The sequence below is a fragment of the Malania oleifera genome, chromosome 2 (assembly GCF_029873635.1).
Source record: "Malania oleifera isolate guangnan ecotype guangnan chromosome 2, ASM2987363v1, whole genome shotgun sequence".
Lineage (NCBI taxonomy): Eukaryota > Viridiplantae > Streptophyta > Magnoliopsida > Santalales > Ximeniaceae > Malania > Malania oleifera.
Genome location: NC_080418.1, coordinates 73314350 through 73334972, shown reverse-complemented (window position 1 = coordinate 73334972; position 20623 = coordinate 73314350). Strand labels below are relative to the sequence as shown.

General features: G+C 33.9%; 1 protein-coding gene across 1 annotated transcript; it reads right to left on the bottom strand.

Moving 5' to 3' along the window:
- Positions 1-1778: 1778 nt before the first annotated feature.
- Positions 1779-2425, bottom strand: LOC131149198 (putative invertase inhibitor). The gene has a single exon (XM_058099437.1). The coding sequence runs from the start codon at positions 2383-2385 to the stop codon at positions 1846-1848; it is 540 nt and encodes a 179-aa protein (XP_057955420.1). The 5' UTR covers positions 2386-2425; the 3' UTR covers positions 1779-1845.
- Between the last annotated feature and the right edge of the window lie 18198 nt (positions 2426-20623).

The following is a 20623-nucleotide window of genomic DNA, read 5'->3' as shown; positions in this document are numbered from 1 at the left end:
TAGAAAATTTTTAAAATTATTTTTGGAAATATTTTACAAATATTTTCGAAAACAATCTGGGAATATTTTACAAATATTTTGAGTAATTTAAAAAAAAAAAAACCCAAAAATTTTAGAAATATATTTAAAAATACTTTTAGGAAGTTTTTACAAAGATTTTAAAAAAATCTGGGAATGTTTTCAAGTAAAGCAAATTCTTTAAAAAAAACCCAAAAAAATTTAGGAAGATATTTAAAAAAATTTAGACAATTTTAAAAGGTTTTTTTTTTTTTTAAAGAAATCTGGGGATGTTTTTAAAAATGATTATTTATGATTTTTTTTTTTTAATTTTTATGCATCCGGATGATTTCAAAAGGGGTAAAGACGTAATTTATACCTCACATGTATCAGTTATGAGGGAGGATTTATCTAACAAGATCCCCTCATTCGGAGGTCTTGTTAGACATTGCTAAATTGCACTTTGATTTTATTTATTTATTTTAATGAAATTAATTAAAGACCATCAAATTTCAATTTAGGGATAATTTAAATCAAATTAGGTACCGTTCGTAGAACAGGTGTGTAGGGGGTGTTAGTATCTTTCCCTCGCATACCTGAACTCTGGATCTCGATTATGGTAAAGCAGACTAAGATTAGGTGTTCTAGCCACACCAAGATAAATAATAGGTTAGTATCGACTCCATTTCAAAATTCAATATCTATTATCTTTTGCTGTTCTAGACTTTTCTTTGAGATGTTGTGACAGTACTCTTTAAACTTTAAAAGACATTTTCTCTATTGGAGAATATTATATTCTTGTGGAGTAAAATTTACAAGAAATAAAGAAATTAAATAAGAATTAAAGAAATATCTCATTTGGTTAGAGTCTCATGTTGATAACGTGTTATAAAAGATGTGGGAAATTAAATAGAGATGAGACAAAAATTTAAGTGGTTCGACTATGCCGACTTTACAGACGGATGAAATCCAAAAGTTTCATTATCTCGGGAGGAATTACAAAATGATTTGGAACTGGACTTGTACAAAGTATCTCCTTTCACTTTATCTCTCATCTTCTCTCATCCTTTCTGTATGTGTATACTCTTCTAGCATTCCTTATTTTTGCATAATACAAAATGAGGAGAGAGCCGTTTTATAAGGCAAGGGGTGGAAGATGGAGGGGTGACATTCATATTTTTCATAACAAGACCAAAAATATAAATTTTGAGAAAATTATAAAGTTGATCTATTTTTATATGTTGTTTGTGCTCCTATGTATGGATGTAAGATATGTGACAATAGATCGTATTTCTTGTCTATCCAATGCTGATAAATATAAGATTTGTTCACATGTTTTACATTTTAAAAACAGACGCAAATTCGTTGTAGAGGAATAGGTCGAACTACTCTATAATTTTTCCCAGCTTATTGAACCATCTAAAAGACACCAAATCAACTTATCAAGATTGAAATGGTTGCGCAAGATGTATATTCTGACATCCTTTCCCCTTCACTGCTTCCAAACTCAAGTTAGTTTCCTTACCACCTCTTTTGTACTGCTCACTCTCTAAATATGTAAATCTTGCTTGAAGTTTGAGATTATACAATAGTAGCGGTCATGGGCCGGGAGACGTTTTGATCTGAAAATTATAGTTATAGACCAAATGGATATGTACAGTATCGGGAGACTTGGCCATAAATGACCTTAAAAAATAGGCCAATTTTTAGCACAGTGAAGAAATATCACTAAATGACAAACTGCAAACACAAAAGGCTTGTGAAAAATATTATTTGGATGACTTTAAAAATAAAAGAGATTGTAATTATTTATTTTTCTATAAGAAAAGATTACAAAGGAGTGCATAATTAACCTAGAATAGCGATGATGTCACCAGCAATTGTAGCTAGTTTTTCAAAAACGTTGTTTGCAGCAGTGATCGGCGATTTGCGGACACTCGGCGGCCCAACGAAGCAGTCCTCGCAGTCTTCTGCGGTTTCAACCATGGATGACGTTTGATCCACAGCACTTCCGTAATCACTTGAATTCAGAAAGCCATAAGCCAACTTAATGAAATCCGCAGTTACTTTGGAGTACCCAATTGCACAATCGTCAAGACATTGCTGAATAACTGATTCATCAGTCTTGTTAAGTAATTCACTCGCTCGGGAGACAATAGCTGTTGCATTCGCATTAAGCACCCCAAGCATGACATATGCCAGCCCTTTCACATCAGTGCTGGTGTTGGTGCTGGGGTCCGACCTTAATGATGATATGCAGAGATCGTAATTGCCAGTAGAAACTTGGCTACAAGCGTCTTCTACAAGATCTGCCCTCGCATTCGTCCATAGTCGAGATATAAGCAGAAGAAAAACCAGTGGTGTTATTTTCAAATAGTGTGTCTCCATTTTTATTTTATTTTTTCCCTTGCATGTGTTGAGATCTCACCTGCATATGCTCTACTCATTCACTGCCATCAAATTTATAGAGATATGGATTTCTTTTTAATCCTCTTGAAAAGTTATTAAGTTATACTGATTAATTAAATCCTTCAATTTGAATAATTTTTAATCCATAATAATTTATTTAAGTCACATTTATTCCAATTACCTAAAATACAAATATTTAAAAAGTTGTTTAAAACATGATGCAATTTGGCAACCTGATATGACAATTCTCTCATCTCTTTTTCCATGTTTAATCAAAATATGAAGGGATAATTAATTTTACAAAATAAATTATTTATTTATTTTATTTTTCTTTAATTGACATAATTGTGGCCATTAAGTTTTGCAATATCTTATTTATTACTTTCTTATAAAGGTTTGTCTGACACATGAGATATTTCTACACCTTAATTTATTTAAAGAGTAAGTAATAATACATATTAGAAAAATTGATCCATGCTTTGTGAAGGACATATATATGTAATAATGCTAGAATTGAATACATTATTTTACATTATTAATTAATTTATTGGCTTAAAACCTATACAAAATTTTGAGGCCTAGTTGACCATAGCATGAGGTTGTAATTAGAGGGATATGTACATTGAACATTAATTTGATGTCTTTGTTGTTGACGTATTTATTGTTAGAATAATTTACTTAATTAAGTGTTTGGAAATTATATGAGGATGAGAGGCTAATTCCTTGCTTGCCACTAAAAAAACTTCTTAAAAATGTTTTTTTTAAAGAAAAAAAATAGAAACTACCCAATAAATTATAATTTAATAAGTTGTTAATATTTTAAAACCTTCTCACCAATAAAGTTATTAGTGTTTTCAAATTGTGACATAAATTACTAATTTAATTTTTGTAATAACTAATGCTCATTAATTAAAATTTTTATAAATATTAGCACTAATTTGAACTAAAAATTGTTATTATTACTCATATAAGTTGATATCTATCGTCCTTATTGTAAAAAAAATTTCCTTTTTTTCTTAATATTGAATGCACATAATCCAAGGATATATTTGTTGTTAAGTTTGGCAATATCTTGTTCATTACTTTCTAATAGAAGCTTTTCTAACATATGAGATATTTCTATATATTAATTTATTTAAAGATTAAGTAATAATACATATTAGAAAAATTGGTCTGCGCTTAGGATGGACACATAAATGTAATTCGATAATCAATTTTAATAAAAATACTATAATTTAACTCATTATTGCATATTACTTATTTAAAATAATTATAAAAATATTGATAAATTTTTATGAAAGGGTTAGTATTTATAAAAATTATATGAAGTACATAAAATTTTAAAAATAATATGGACTTGTACATATGACATAAATTTACTTGTGACGGATTAGTTCAAGTATGAAACTAATTTAGGAAAATAAAATACATTTATAGACTATACTAAAATCGAATGATATGGAAGGTTAAACATTTATTTTATACACCTGTATGGTAGTAATTTACGAAGACAAGTGATGATAGAGATGCTAATTATTTATTACCATGTCGATATGAACATTTACTGATTATTTGGTGAAAAAGGATTTATATAACCGATCCACCTAGTGGAGTTTAGGGCTTGATTTGTTATGATTTATATTGAGTGGGTCAAAAAATAATCATTAATACATATATTAAATTGTATAGGTTAAATATAATAAATATTAATATTTATTAATTTTTTACTAATAATAAATAATTACTACACATAGGGTATGATTCAAAAAATGGTCCTAAATAAAAATTATAAAATATAAAATATCATTTCTACATATTAAATCATAAATTTACCATGTTACCAAAAATAGGGCTAAATATCTCTTGAGTTGCTTCTTCAAAATTGGTTTTAAAAGTTTGAAATTCTTGAATTAATTTATAACATAGTGAGTTGATTAATATTTTGAAATTAACCATAGTGAAATTGTTAATGCTTTAACATTGATTGATAAATTTGTAATTTTCTTTTGTAGCAACTAACGTTAAATTAATTAAATTTTTTAATTGAATTATTTTTTTTTGTGACCACTTTTAAAATTTTGTCTTACCATTATATTAGAAGACAATAATTTTAATCATAATTATTATTTCAAAAAATTGCAGTTTGATTGATCTAATATCTAATATACAATAGTTATATTACTAATATATATATACAAATCTTAAACCTTAGCATCCGACTCAGCGCTGACACATTTTTACCTATCTTTTTTTTTTCTACCAGTTGACCTTTTTCTCCCATCCACTCTCTTCCGTTTAGACACTAACTTTATTATATTATTTCTAATTATTTATAAAACTAAATTCTCTCTCTTTGACCTTATGTGGGCTCCACTAAATTTTTTAAATTTATTTATTAAACTCTTCTGCCTCTCTCTCTCTCTCTCTCTCTACACTAATCCCATTATAGATTTTTTTAAATAATTTTTTTGTTTATTAGGAAAAAATTACAAATCTAAACATGGATGAATTCTAGTAAATAATATTTTGACAAATGATCCCAATTGAATAGCTTTGCATCATTTTCTTTCTCAATACTTTTTTATTATAAACTTGATTTAAATTATTAGTTTATAATACTTTTATCATGGGTTTATATTTACATCTATTAAAAATATAGAATCAACTTTAATTTATATTATTAAAAATATAGAAATATATATACCGTATTACAGTTCTGTTTGCATACATTGTATGTATTAGAAATAGCATGATTGGAATTATTTTTAAAATATTCAATACAATATGTACAATACAATACAATACAATTTTTTTCCACTAAATTTATAGAATAATTTTAACTAATATTATTTAAAAATATAGAAATATTTATACTATGTTACATTTTTGTTTGCGTATATTATATTCATTAAAATTAGAATAAGTGGTTGTTTTCTTACCTATCATCCACCAAAAGGTTCCAATATTAAAATATTACAATTATATAAAAATATATGTTTATATTAAATACATATATAAACGGATGTAATTTAATAAGTGTTCAACTTTTCATATGTTATAAAATAAAATATTTAAATTTTACTCAAAATTTTCATTTTAAATCATCATACTATATTATTATAGTTTATATATGTATTTTAGTTTTCTCAATTAATTTTATATTTTTAAATTGATCAACTACAAATAAATTTATGTCATATGTACATGTTCGTAATATTTTTAAAGTTTTATGTCTTAAATGCAATTTTTATTCATATTTTATTATACATATAAATTTATTAATATTTATCAATTATGTTGAATAAATAATATATTAAATTATGATATTATTGTTAAAACTAATTATCGAAATACGTATTTATATCTATTAGTATATATTGATTTCTGCACTCATTAAAATATATGCATGTACTTCTAATATACCATTGTTTACATTATTTATTTACGTTATTAATGTAAAATATAAGATCAGCCAATGAATGTAATAAATTGAAATATTAAAATGCATTTGATCATAATTATTCACAATTGAATTTAAGAACAAATTATAAATACATCCTCCATGGTTTGACTTAAAAACAAGAAGATACTTATAATTTCATTATGACCATTAAACTCTTTTGTACTTTTCAAAATATGCAAAATAGTAGTTTTATTATTTTCTACAAATAAGAACGTTGAAAGGTATTGAAAAAACCACAATATCTTCCAAAAACTACTTGAGTGAGAATACTAATTAATTGGATTAAAATCCACACAAATTTTAAAGCTTAATTAGCCATAATTTATCAAGCTAGCATTGATAATTGGTGGGTGGAGGGGACTCGCTCCATCACTGGTTGTGATTGAAATTCAGTAAAGACGCACTCAATTGCACACAAGCACTCTTTGATTTCAATAATAATATGAAAAATACAAAAAAAAAAACTCTCGAAATAAACAATTTCTTCTTCTCTCACCGGTTACTCTCCCTCTTCTCCACCACATGCTACGCACAAAAACAATCACCAATTTATAGGAGAAAAAGTGGTAAACGTTGAGGATTGATCAGTGTGATTTGCGGAGGTGATGACTTCAAAAATTTCATTTTGTGTAGGAATTGTGTCCATTTTCCATACCTACTTCTTTGACTTCTTCTTCATCCTTCTTCAACTTCTTCATTTCACTTTCTTCATTTTTTTATTTTTTATTATTCATAATTATTATTTCAAAATTGTCCAATATATAATAATTAATATTTTGATATCACCTAAAAAATTTGTAGTTTGATTTATCTAATATGTAACCATATTTAATTAAGATATATAGTTGTGTTACATAGCATCCAACTCAGCGCTGACACATTTTTACCCATCTTTTTTTTTTTTGTTTTTCTATCGGTTGACCTTTTTCTCCCATCCACTCTCTTCCAAGGGGGCCCCATGCAAGCTTCACAATTTATTTTAAGATTCATAAGTTTAGCCTCCTCCCATAACTGAGAATAGAGTGATCAAGAAGTTGAGGGCTCATACAGGCTCCATTAACTTTATTAAATTATTTATAATTTATTTATAAAATTAATTTCTCTCTCTTTGAGTTCACGTGGGCTACACTAAATTTTTTTAATTTATTTATTAAACTCTTCTACCTCTCTCTCTCTCTCCCTCTCTCTCTACACTAATCCCATTATATGTATTTTTTAATTTTTTTTTTGTTTTTTAGGAAACAATTATAAATCTAAACATGAATGAATTTTAGTAAATAAATGATCCCAACTGAATAGTTTTGCATCACTTTCTTTCTCAATACTTTTGTATTATAAACTTCATTTAAATTATTAGTTTATAATATTTTTATCATGGGTTTATATTTACATCTACTAAAAGTATAGAATCTAACTTTAATTTATATTATTAAAAAATATAGATATATATATATATATATATATATATCGTGTTACATTTTTGTTTGCATACATTATATGTATTAGAAATAGCATTATTGAAATTATTTTTAAAATATTCAATGCAATATATACAATACAATACATTACAATACAATTTTTTTCCACTAAAATTATAGAATTAATTTTAACTAATTCTATTTTAAAATATAGAAATATATATACTATGTTACATTTTTGTTTACGTATATTCTATACATTAAAATTAGAATAAGTGGTTGTTTTCTTACCTATTGTTGATGTTAGACCAAATAGTTAAAAGTCTTTCATTCCTACTATGTTTTGATGTTAACAACCCATTAGCTGCTTTTAAGGTCACTAACATTTCTCTAAGACATGTTTTAGGTATACAAAATGGCATCTAAACCAACAAACAGTCAAAGCAACTCGTGCCATGACTAGAAGCACAAGTCTCTCAAAGCATTCATGAACGATACAACAAAATTTCAAAGTCATCTGAAAAATGAGTGTGTAAATAAGAGAGATACCATTTTGTAAATATTTTTTACCTAGAGAGAAACTCAATACTAAGAGCAAGAAAGGGGCGTATCACACACACACAACAAAATACTAGTAAAGTCATTTTAAAGTATATAAAGAAACCCCCAAACGGACAAGAACCTTCGTAGAAACTTAAAGGACGAAAATTTTAAGAAAAAGGATCTCGTTGACGAACACAGGGTTTCGTCGATGAGTGTAGCACAAACTTCGTTGACGAACACAGGGTTCTCGTCGACGAAAAGATACCGGAGAGGTACCTGAGTTCAGAGCCACGACTCGTCGATGAACACAGGGCCTCGTCGACGAATCACATGAAGGACTCGTCGACGAACACAAGTTCTCGTCGACGAAAATATACCAAGAGGTACTTGAATTCAGAGCCAACAACTCGTCGACGAACACAAGACTTCATTGACGAACGTCCGGCAGCAACGGGCATTAAATGCTGCAGAACGGCTATTTTGAATCTTGTCCTACATTCATAAATGCCCAACGGCTCTCCAGCGTTGCACTCGCCATTTAGTATATAAATAGGAGTAAATAGCATTTACTTCTCACCTAGAAAAATTACATTGTAAGAAGATCATTCATTGGTATTGTTATTTCTAGGGTTTGCTCACAAACTCACTTGCCCTCTTCTTGCTGCTCTTAGTATTGCATTTATTCTATTGACAAAAGGATTTTGAGTAAGGATTTTATTGGTTTAATTAGCTCAAAGGGAGCATTCAAACTTACACTTATTTTCATCTACCTTTTGTAAACAAAGGCTCTTTGTGAGCTGGTGTGTATTGGCTTCTCCGCCCGAAGGAGGATTATAGTGGATTTTGGGAATCCTTGAGTTGGTCTCAAGGCGTGGACGTAGGCGGGGTGCCGAACCACGAAAATATCTTTGTGTTAAGCTTTTCTTCCCTCATATCTCATTTATATTATTATTGTGATTTTTTACATTTCTCTTTACACAGCAATTTTATATACTTGCTCTTGGTAAGATTTTTGTGTTTGTAGAAAGTGAGCACATTACGGAAGAAAGTCTATTCACCCCCCCTCTAGACATACTACTAGGCCAATAGTTGACTCTACGAGTCCTTCCCGTTTTGATTATGACTGTCTCAACATCTCAAAGCGGAACGAGGCGAATGAAAAGTGTAATTTTGATTTTTAGAAAAATGATAATATAATGGAGTCGCCACTAACCTTTTTGGAGTGTGGTTAGAACACTTGATTACTGCCCAATTATGGGTAAAATCTGTCTGCATTGTCAAAGTCAGGATCAGGAGTATGGTTACGTGAGAGGCAGGTATTAGCATCCCGTACGCGCCCATTCTTATGAATGATACCTAATTAATCAAAAATTATCCCACAGATTAAATTTAACAAGTCTTTGAAATTACCCATTTTTATGAATTTATGAAATGTACAAAATGAACAAAAATGCAAATAAATGAATCACACAAATATACAATATGTATATACTCCCTCAGAACCGGAGTATATACATAAATTCACATTAACTTTAAAGTGATTAGTTAGCAGAGGTAATTTTTACCATTTAGATTCCTCTCCGTGAATTTACAAAATGCAAAGAAAGGAATATATAGTATAGTATGCATATTCCCTTAGAACTAAAGCACGGGAAGCTTTAAAAGCTCATGCCCCTTTGTTGCAATCATAGGGATTGAAAAATGGAGAAGATAGTTTACAAAAATACACTATCGGGGTTTTGAAATCTTTATAGAATTTTCTAAGTAAAAAGTAATGCCGTGGGAGGTTTTTGGAATTTGTTTGGGATGGAAATAATTTTCTGGGTCTAAGAAAATATTTTTAAGATTTTTGCTAAGTGTGAAAACATTTGTTGTGATTTTAGTGATTGTCTCAATATTTTTCCCGAACTTCAAAATAGTACAAATAAAATTAAGACAAAAAACCATGGAAATCAAAGTTTGAAAATATTTTTGGGATTTTCTAAAAAATTTTGTGATTTTTTTGACATTTTTTTGTTGATTTTTGTGAACTTTTCAAGCATTGAAATGATATTAAATAAATAAAATGAAGAAGACTGGCGCCAACCAGTTCAAGGGGAGGGGGGGAACCTAACGTTGAGCTTAAATTCCCACATTCACAATTCTATACATATTCTATCACATTTTAGAATGTGACTCAGAAAGGAGAGACCTACTAGTTTTAACTTTCGTCTTCCTCTCCTTCGGTCTTCTTTTCTTGTTGGTTAGTCTTCAAGTAGTCTGTTTATAGCATCCTTTCGGGGATGGTTCCTGAACTATGAGTTACGGTGCTGCAGAGTACTTTCTTAACGTGAGATGACTCGACCATAGTGGGAAACAAAATTGGTCGACCACTGGATTTCCCGATAAAATGAAACGTAGCATTACCGCTTACTCACAAAGAGAGAAACAAACTTAACAATGAAAGACTTCAATATCTCCTAAAAAAAAAAACTCCTCCCTTGTGCTTAGAATGAGAAGGCTATTTATAGACTTAGTTTGGGGCAAGCATGGAAAACAAGACATGGGGGAGTAATTATGGGGGGAACAAAGCATGGGGTGAAAAATGATGAGGGAAACAAAACATAGGGTAAATAATAATGAGAGGGACAATGTATGGGGTGAATAATAATGAGGAGAATATAGCATGGAGTGAATGATAATGAGAGGGAGAATGCATGAGGTGAATAATAATAAGGGAAATATAGCATGGGATGAATGATAATGAGGGAGACAATGCATGGGGTGAATAATAATGAGGGAAATATACCATGGGATGAATGATAATGAGGAGAATAATGCATGAGATGAATAATAATGAGGGGAATATAGCATGGGATGAATGATAATGAAGGGAACAATGCATGTGGTGAATAATAATGAGGCAGACAACGCATATGGTGAGGAACAAAGCATGCTTGTATTTTATAAGTTAGAAAAAAAAAATAAAAAAATATAATAATAATAAAATAAATATACGAGGGTCCATGAAGCCGTACGGAGCCCAATGGAGATGTATGGGGCCCACAAGCCAAGTGGGACCCAATAGAGATATGTGGGTCCCACAAGCTACATGAGACCTATAAACTGCGTGAGGATTGTAGGAGTTCGAGATAGCCTCATAGAGGATAACGTGCACTGGATGTAGGAATCCGAGTTAGCATTCCAGGTGGGGTAACATGCACTGGATGTAGGAATCCGAGCTAGCATACCAAATGGGGCCACGTGCACCGGATGTAGGAATCTGAGCTAGCGTACCAAAGGGTGTAACGTGCACCGAATGTAAGAATTCGAGCTAGCATCAGAGAGGGTAGTGTGCATCGGATGTAGGAATCTGTTCTAGCGTACAAAATGGGGTAACGTGCACCAGATGTAGGAATCCGAGCTAGCGTCAGAAAGGGTAACGTGCACCAGATATAGGAATCCGAGCTAGCGTTTCAAGTAGGATGTGGGGCCCAATGGAGATATGTGGGTTCCACAAGCAGCGTGGGACCAACAAAAATAGTTGGGGTCCACAAGAAGTGTGGGACCTACAAAGGTGTTTGGGTTCCACAAGCAACGTGGGACTTGCAAAGCTGTGTGGGGTCAACAAGCAGTATGGGGGAGGGTTTGACACGAGATCTCCTCAGAAATTCCTGGTTAAAATTTGGGTGTCTACAGCTACCCCTTTTTATAAGCCTTGTTGCTTTGAGGTAACAGTAGGAACTCTCCTATGTTATCTATAACAACAGGCCTATAAAGATAAAAGAGACCTATTTTAGCTAGTCCATACAATGACCACATGTCGTCTTCTGAGTAAGGTTACGTGTCGATCAGAAAAAAGGGGAGATAAAGGGTGACCTAGATCAAAGACTTGGCAAGATCTTGTCTATTGTGGAGAAACATGGATCAAATAGCTCACAAGAGACCACGTAGCATATGACAATGCGTATGAGGGCGTGCCACATGTCAATCACTGAGTGGTGGGTCAAACATGACCCGGATCGAAGACGTGGCACAATCTTGACCTACCCCAGAGAACACAAATCGTGTGGTTGAGGTATGGTGCACTTAGATTCATTACGTGGCACAATCTCTACCATTTCTAGAAAACATAGATCCAATGGTGGATAGGGGGGCCATGCAAAATTCTTTGTGTGTGGAGGGAATTGAGCCGCGTGTCGATGGCCTGATGAGTGAGTGGATTAATGACATAGCTCAATCCAAGCCATCCCAAAAAAAAAAAAAAACAAGATCGTGCGATTACGGATTGATTCACTTAGATTAATGGGCTGGTGAGATTTTGGTCGCTTCAAGGAAGTACAACTCGGACAGCTGAGATTTGACCACGTAATTTACTTATAAGATGGAGTGGATGCTGCCACGCGTCATGATCTTGTGGTTCCAAGGTAGGAAATATGTTAGAAAAGGTGTATTCCCAAGAGGGGGGGGTGAATTGGAATTTTAAACTTTCTTCCTAGTTTCGACTAATCCTATAATCAGTATTACACAAACCTAAGGTCTCTCTATGCAATTCCAAATGCGTTGATAAATATAGTATATGGAAATTTAAATCAATCGCATCATTCACACAATAGCATACATGTGCGGTAAATGTAAAATACAGAAATATGGTCAAGGCACACGATATGTTATCGGGGTTCGGCCAACTGTGCCTACGTTCTTGCCTCTAGCTCGCAAGCCATAGGATTCCACTAATAGCTCACTTAAGGGTGGAGCGGCATCGTTTACAATCAGGTCAAATTAACACAGGCCTGACCTCAACCTTAACCAGGTCAATTAGCGAAGCTGACCTCAACCTATACGCCTTAATAGTACGACGCACCTAACTTTCCTAATCGGGTCTAAGCCAATTCGGGACTATTCCAGGGCTAGTCTCCCTATTCAGGCCTGTTCCTGGAAATACAAAAAATGTGTATTTAATCAAATGGTACAGTGATTGTGCTTTCGTGTAAAGCAGATATGTACCCAAATGCGCGCAATAACATACACCACAATATGATTCAATATGTAAGCTCAATGTGGTCTAAATAGTTCAACTCTCAAAGATATTTTCTATCAGTGTAATGCGTATGTGAGAGTGTCAAATAAGAAATCTTTGTATCACAAGATATTCAGTCAATAAGTTCACACAAAGATGTCAAGTCTCAAGTATTTCAATCAGTAGGGTATCTCAAGCATGTGAGTATCAATTAAAGTATATGCTTGGTTTGCAAAAATGTGTAATCTTTGTACTCAGCAAATAATATATGAGTGAAAGAATATTGCAACAAAGACCACTATCTCATAAACAAATATCTTTTCAAATATATTTATCAACATAAATCACACTAGATATTTGAAAATGATTTTGAAAAGATTTTGCAAACAAAATACTATATGATCTTCTCAATATATTGCAATGAAGGTGCAAGCTTAGAAGATCAAACAAAGTCTTCTTAGGATAGACTTATTAACAAAGTCCCCTAAGAATCCTTAGGTTTTGCTCTCAAATAGAATCGTGTCAAGCAAGTAAAACAAGGAGAGCAAACCTCTTTAAACACACACTCAATCCACTTACAAATGATGTAGGCACTAATAAACAATAAGCATGAGTGAATGAGGCTAAAAAATGAGTAGTATAGGATTTTAGGTTTTCAGAGAATTCTCCCCTAATCAAAGTAGTTAATCCATTTGCATCATTTTCACAAATGATCTCATATATATGGGCATGGGAGAAAATATGATCGTTGGGGACCTATTGGGTATTATTAGGGAAGTTTAATGATGTTTAAAGCATTTTAACCCTATTTAAAAAATATTTAATGGCGATAAAAATCAGGGCAACTCGAGAGGTCCGGTCGACCAGAAATGTTTCGGTCGACCAAGTCTCATATGGTTCGGTCGACTAGGGGAGTTTTGAACTAAAGGCTCGGTTAACCAGGAGAGGACAATTTCTCAATTTTTTTAGATTCGGTCGACTAGGCCATTTTGAATTAGCTGGTTTGGTCGACCAGACCACTGGGATTTCTCCCGAGGACCCTCGATCGACCAGGTAGTTGGTGTACAAAAGTTGCTCAATCGACTAGATGGTCAAATATTTGACCCAAGGAGGTTTCGGTTGACCAGGGCTTTTTGAACTACCTGGTTCGGTCGACTAAGGCCTTGGTCAACTATTGACCCAGGCCTGGTTCGGTCGACCAGGGCAAAATGAACTGCCTGGTTCGATCAACCGAAAGTGCACCAAGTGTGCATTTCGGTCCCGTTTTGAGACATACAAACCCTAATGAAGTGCCTAACAAACATATGTGCAAATGTGTGTACCCTAAGGTCTTTCTAAGGTCTTTTCTCATTCACGATTTGTTTGAGTTTACGTATTATCATACATGTGATGTGTGTGAGCTTATTACAAATCAGAACCCTAATTATTATTACAAACCAATTAAATGAAATATATTACAACATTGAATAGAAATTGGTCTTCAGGCTTTACTTGCTTTTTTGCACATCTTGATCTTAATACTCTTAGTTCTTACACAAAAACTCAAACACTCATTAGATACAATGAGTATTTGTCATAATCAAAACCGGGTGTGACCAATAAGGTCAACAAAATATTTAAACCCATTTTTTTTTTGCCTTTTCTCATTTTTCATTCTCTCTCTTTCACTCACAGAGTCCTCTCTCTCTTCTCTCTTCCCTTTCTGTTACTTTCTGTGGTTCGAACCCTAGGGTTTTTGCATACGAAACCCTAATCCTATCTCAATGATTTCCCCCAGTGAAAGCCCTAAGCCCTTCTTTCTTATTTCTTCTCTCTATTCCTCTCTTCTTTGTGAAATGAGGTTGCTGAACACTCAAGCTTAGATCCTAGTTCTTTCTCAATTCCCCGTATCGGTTCTGGAATTAGCGAAGGCACTACAAACCATAGCTACCCCTTGAGACTCCTTCGCTCTTTCTTTCCTTTCTTCAATTTTTGAAACCTTAAGGCTTCAGATCATAGCCCAAATCTATCTTCTCACTTTTTTTTTCTCAGGCTTCGGTCTTGTTCCCTACCTTAGAGGTGCACCCTTGAGATCCATGAGGTGATGTTGTAGTTCCTGAAACCATGTGGTTTCAAATAGAGATCTGGCACCAGGATCTTAGAGAGGTGGGTGAAGTCGAACACAAAAAGATAAGTACCTTATCCAACCTTTTATTATTATTAATTTTTATTTGATTTTTGTTTGTGTATACTGATTGCTTGTTGTTCAGATCTGGGCATCAGTGGGGGAGTCCGTTTAGATTAGGGTTTCACGTTGGTTGGTGAGGTTGAAGACTAGTCAACTCGTCTTCGACTCAGTGAGTGAGTGTCAGGGTTGACTCATACGAGTTAACCTAGTGAGTGTGTGAGTCAAACCAGGGTTGACTCATGCAAGTTAACCCAAGTGAGTTGAGTGAACTCGGGGACCTCGATCGAGCCATAGGGGCTCTATCACGTGTCTAGGTCACGTGTGGACCTTGGGACTTATGAGAATGGGTTTGAGTGAATTGGGTCTGAGTTTGATTTTAAAAAATGGGCTTGGATTGAGCTTTAAAATGGGCCAGCCCACTTTAGATTTTTTTAAAAGGATGGGCCCCATAAATAAATGCTTTTGGCTTTTCTTTTTAAAGCAAAATGTTTCTCAGGTTTCAAAATTGTGATAGTAGAAATTTTGTTCATGGTAAATAGGTAAAACGAACACCTCATACCATTGCCAATGTTTTACCCCCTAATATAAACGCTCATTTAATGACCTCCTCATACCACTACCAATGTTATATAATGGTTATATCAGGTACGATATAACGACCTCCTCATACCACTACCAACACTATATCGCAATTCAAATGAACCATAAAACAATACACATCCAGTATAGGTAAATACATCATTACATTCCCATTCAAAGTATTAATTTATCCAAACAGCATCACAGCCAAACAGAATTCATAATCCAAATAGTAACCACAAGCAAACAACGGACGAAATCAAGTAGTATCCGCAACCATTTAATTATCAAAGTTGTTTTCATGCCACACAGTTTTTCCTAATATAATATATAATAAAAAATAGAATTTCTCAATCCCTACACTATTCAGAAAATTATACCTAAATTTATAGAATTTTTACTCTAATTTAACCAGTTCTTAATTAATAAAAGCTGTTATAACATATTTCCTCTTACTTGCTCCTCAAGTTCTTGCCTAAATTGAACGGAAAATGAGACCCTATAATCCAAAATTCCCAACTCACTCAAATCTAAGAAAAATACTCATTTTATACTTCCTAGGCTCCATATATTTACATTTAACAAGAAAACTGCAAAAATATCTCACTTACCCTGATTTTGGGATGGTGCCCCAAAACCCCAAATCAACGATCTGCTCTGGTAGCTTTGCAGAGAACAATACTATGAACCTCATTGTTGTTCCGGATCGTCAAACCGAGCTGAATCCAGGCTAGATTCGAAGAAAGAATGTAGAAGGGCCATTTTTTAGTGAGAGAATGAAAAACCCCAAAATTCCTCGCTGAAAAATGAAACTAACTCTATTTATAGGCAAGGACTCGTCGATGAGACACATGGATTCGTTGACGATCACATGAATGACATTCGTCAACGAGACTGTGAGTTCATCCACGAGTTTTAGAATATCTCAAACCCTCTTGATAAATCCTCATCGACGAGATATATGCCCTCGTCGATGGGCCAAGGAAGAACATTTGTCGACGAGACCAGCTGGTTCATCGACGAAGCCTTGCTCGCACTCCTTTTAAAAATTCCATTTTCTTCCCTTCTCTCTTCCCTTTCCTTTTTCTATTTTTTTTATTAATTAAATTTTTCGGGTCGTTACATTCTCCCCTTCTTTAGAAAATTTCGTTCTTGAAATTCGTTAATCACCCATTTTCACAACTAAAAAGATAACTAACCACATTTATACATTTCAATCAATTTTAACATATGCAACATCGAATCATACAAAGTCAAAAAAAAATTAATACTCATGCTAATGTATACATGTTTCCTTCGCCTTTAGCATCGTCCTCCTCAGGTGTACCCAACATATAAGCACGTGCCGGGGCACCGCCACCGTGAGGTACCAGGTTGTTCCACTGATTCTAATTTAAAGCAGGTGAATTTTTCGGGGGTTCCTGACATTCTCGGGCTATGTGGTCATATTTTCCGCATCTATAACACACGAAACCCCTACTCCGACATTCTCCTAAATGCTTTTGATTACATCTTGAGCAGTGGGGGCTTGACGAATTGCCCTGTCACCCTCGATCATTCCTTTCTGACTCCTAACCTTCAGCATCTCTATCTCCCCTCCACGACCCTTGTCTGAAATTTGCTTGTAAATGAGGAGACACAGGTCTCCTTCTTCGTTCCGATGCATCTACACCTCTCTGTGTTGATCATATAGGTCACGCCTGGTTTTGATTATGATAAATACTCATTGTATCTAATGGGTGTTTGAGACTTTGTGCAGGAACTTAAATTGACAGATCATAATGCACATGGAGAGAGTGAAGCTTGAAGACCAAATTTCTATTGAAGACCCAATATTTATATTGTAATATAATTCATTCATGAAAAGGGTCTGTAATAGTAATTAGGGCTTTTTGTATGTAATAATCACACACATCACATGCATGGTCAAATACATAAGCTCAAAATGAAAAATGACCTTAGAAAGACCTTAGGCACATTGAATAGGATGTTTTTGAATCAAAACAAGACCAAAATGCACACTTTGTGCACTTTTTGTCGACCGGCCCATGCAGTTCATTCTGCCCCGGTCGATCGAATTCGGTCTGAGTCAACCAGTTGACCACAGCCCGATCGACCAAACCATTATAGTTCATTTGATCCCGGTCGACCGAACCTCCGAGGAGTCAACTTTTTGACTACCTGGTCGACCCAGCATATTTTGAATACCATCAACTTGGTCGACTGAGGGTCCTCGGGAGATGCCCCAACTGTTTGGTCGACCAAATCATGAGGTTCAAATATCCCTGGTCGACCGAACTGCGGTCCTTCGAAAAATCACCAATATTGGTCGACCGACCCTGAGGTTCAAAAATGGCCCGATCGACCGAGCCATATGAACTTCGGTCAACCAAAAGTATTCTGGTCGATCGGTTCTCTCGGGTTGCCCTGAATTTTTTACCGTGGTTAATTTTTTAAAATAGGGTTAAAATATTTAAAACATCATTAATCTCTTTTAACAATACCAAGCTTGTCCCCAACAGTTATATTTCATGGGGTGTCTATAAATACCCCTTCATTTGGGAAAATTAACAACCTGATCAGCAAATAAAAATCAAAAAATTCTCTCTCAAACAAAATAATCTCTACTACTCATACTCTTTCTCAAAAACACTCAAACTTACCTTCTCAAGTTCCTAAATCCTCTATAAGTGATCTTGAGTGTTTGTGCAAACAGGTTTGCTCTCTCATTGTTGTGTGATTGAATCGATTTTCATTGAGAGCTAAACCTAAGTGTTCTTAGGGGGTTTTGCTCATAAGCCTATTCTAAGAAGACTTTCCTAAGCTTCTTAGTATTGCATTTATATTGCAATATCTTAGGAAGCTCGTATTTGTTTTTGGCTTGCAAAAATATTTCAAACTTACTCAAATATCTTGTGGGATTTACATTGATATATTTGTGAAAAGATATTTGTGTTTGTGATATTAATCTTTATTGCAATATTTATTCAAGTATACATCATTTACTGAATACAAAGATTGCATATCCTTTGCAAACCAAGCATATACACTATTTGTGTGATTAATATATTCTGCTATTTGGAATATTTTTGAAACTTGAGTGATATCTTTGTTTGAGCACCTTGATTGAGAATATCTTGAAATACAAAGATTGATTGTTGACACTCTCACGCACTCATTACACAGATAGAAAATACATTTGAGAGTTGTAATAATTGACCACACTGAGCTTACGTATTAAATCATTTGTGGTATATGTGATTGAACGCATTTGGGTACATATCTGCTTTACTTGAAAACACTTTTATCTGTACCATTTGATTGTAAAATCTGAGTGTTTCCAGGCATGGCCTGAGGGGTGGTAATTCAGCCTGGTAAGGATTGTTATAACGGTTGAGGTCAGCCCCTTGAATTGACCTGGTTTGTATAGGTGCCACTCCACTCGTTCAAATGAGAAAGTTATAGTGGTAATCCTTATGCTTGTTAGCTAAGGCGGGGATGTAGGCAATTGGCCGAACCTCGATAACATTTCTGTGTGTCGACTTTTCTTTACTGCTTTCTGGTACATGTGTGTTTGATTAAGTTGGTTTATTGAATTTCTTGTATACATTTACAATATTGCACTAGATTGACCTTAGGGTTGTGAATATACTGGTGCTAAGTGATTGACCTAGTGCTTAAATTTTAAAAATACCAATTCACCCCCTCCCGCTCTTGGGATCACGGTAGAGCTAACAATTGGTATCAGAGCCACGTAGCATAGACTAGTTGTTATTTTGCAAAAGATCACATATGACTCATAGCTTTGTGACCCTTTTTCCTGAGGGACCATCTTCCACACGACCTCCTGTTTTTAGTAGTGTTAATTACACCTTCTGTAAATAGAGGATGCACATCTACCTTCAGAATACTGATTGAAAGGTGTGGAGGATTGTCTTTAAGGGAAACTATGTTCCTATGAAAACTGAGGGTGCAGTTAGGGTTCCTAAGACTGAGGATGAATATGATGATGATGATATGAAAGCTGTTAGTCTTAATGCCACTGCCATGAATATTTTATATTGTAGTCTTGATGTAAATGAGTTTAACAGGATTATGACATGTTAGACTACAAAAGAAGTATGGGATAAGTTAGAGGTCACATATGAGGGTACTAGAGAGGTGAAGGATAGTAGGATAGATATGTTAACTAGTGAGTATGAGGCATTTAGGATGAATGTAGGTGAGTCCATTCAGAGCATGTACAACTGATTCACACACATCATAAACTCACTACATGTATTAGGAAAGATCTATCCCACATATAAGATGATTAAGAAGATCCTTAGAGGCTTACCTTCTATTTGGGAAGCCAAGGCTACGACCATTGCTGAGGGTAGAGACCTTAAGGCCATGACCTTAGATGAATTGATAGGTTCCTTGATTACTTATGAATTGTCCATAAATGAAAGACTTAATGAGCATAATAGGGCTAAGAAAGTGATTGCACTGAAAGCATCTAATAACACATCTAGTGAGTGCAGTGAGTTTGACACTGATGATGAAATGGCCATGCTAACCAGAAAATTCAGCAGATTTTTCAAGAAGAATAGGAAGCCTTACAAAAAATATAGAGAGTCTACTAATGAGAAGGGAGAGTCTAGCAAAATAAAAGAAAAATCAAATGCTCCTACGTGCTATAATTGAAACAAGGTGGGGCACATCAAACTTGACTGCCCACTGCTGAAAAAGGAGGGTAAGAAAAAGAGGAAAGCTATGAGGTCGGTGTAAGAACCTGAACCGTGATAATGCGTTAATATATATAAAGAGAGGGAAATTTTGATAAAAGAGTAGGTTCATCGACGAAGTTGGATTTCGTCGACGAGGCCTTTGTTATTCTCATCGACGAAATTCAGAGCCTTGTCGACGAGAAAAAGCCGAGGGGTTCAGGAAAATTTAAATATCAGGGTTCGTCGACGAAATCGCTGCCTTGTAGATGAAATCCCTGAAGACCTTGTCGACAAGGACACCATTTCATCGATTAAGCCTCTCGGGTCAAAGGCTTATAA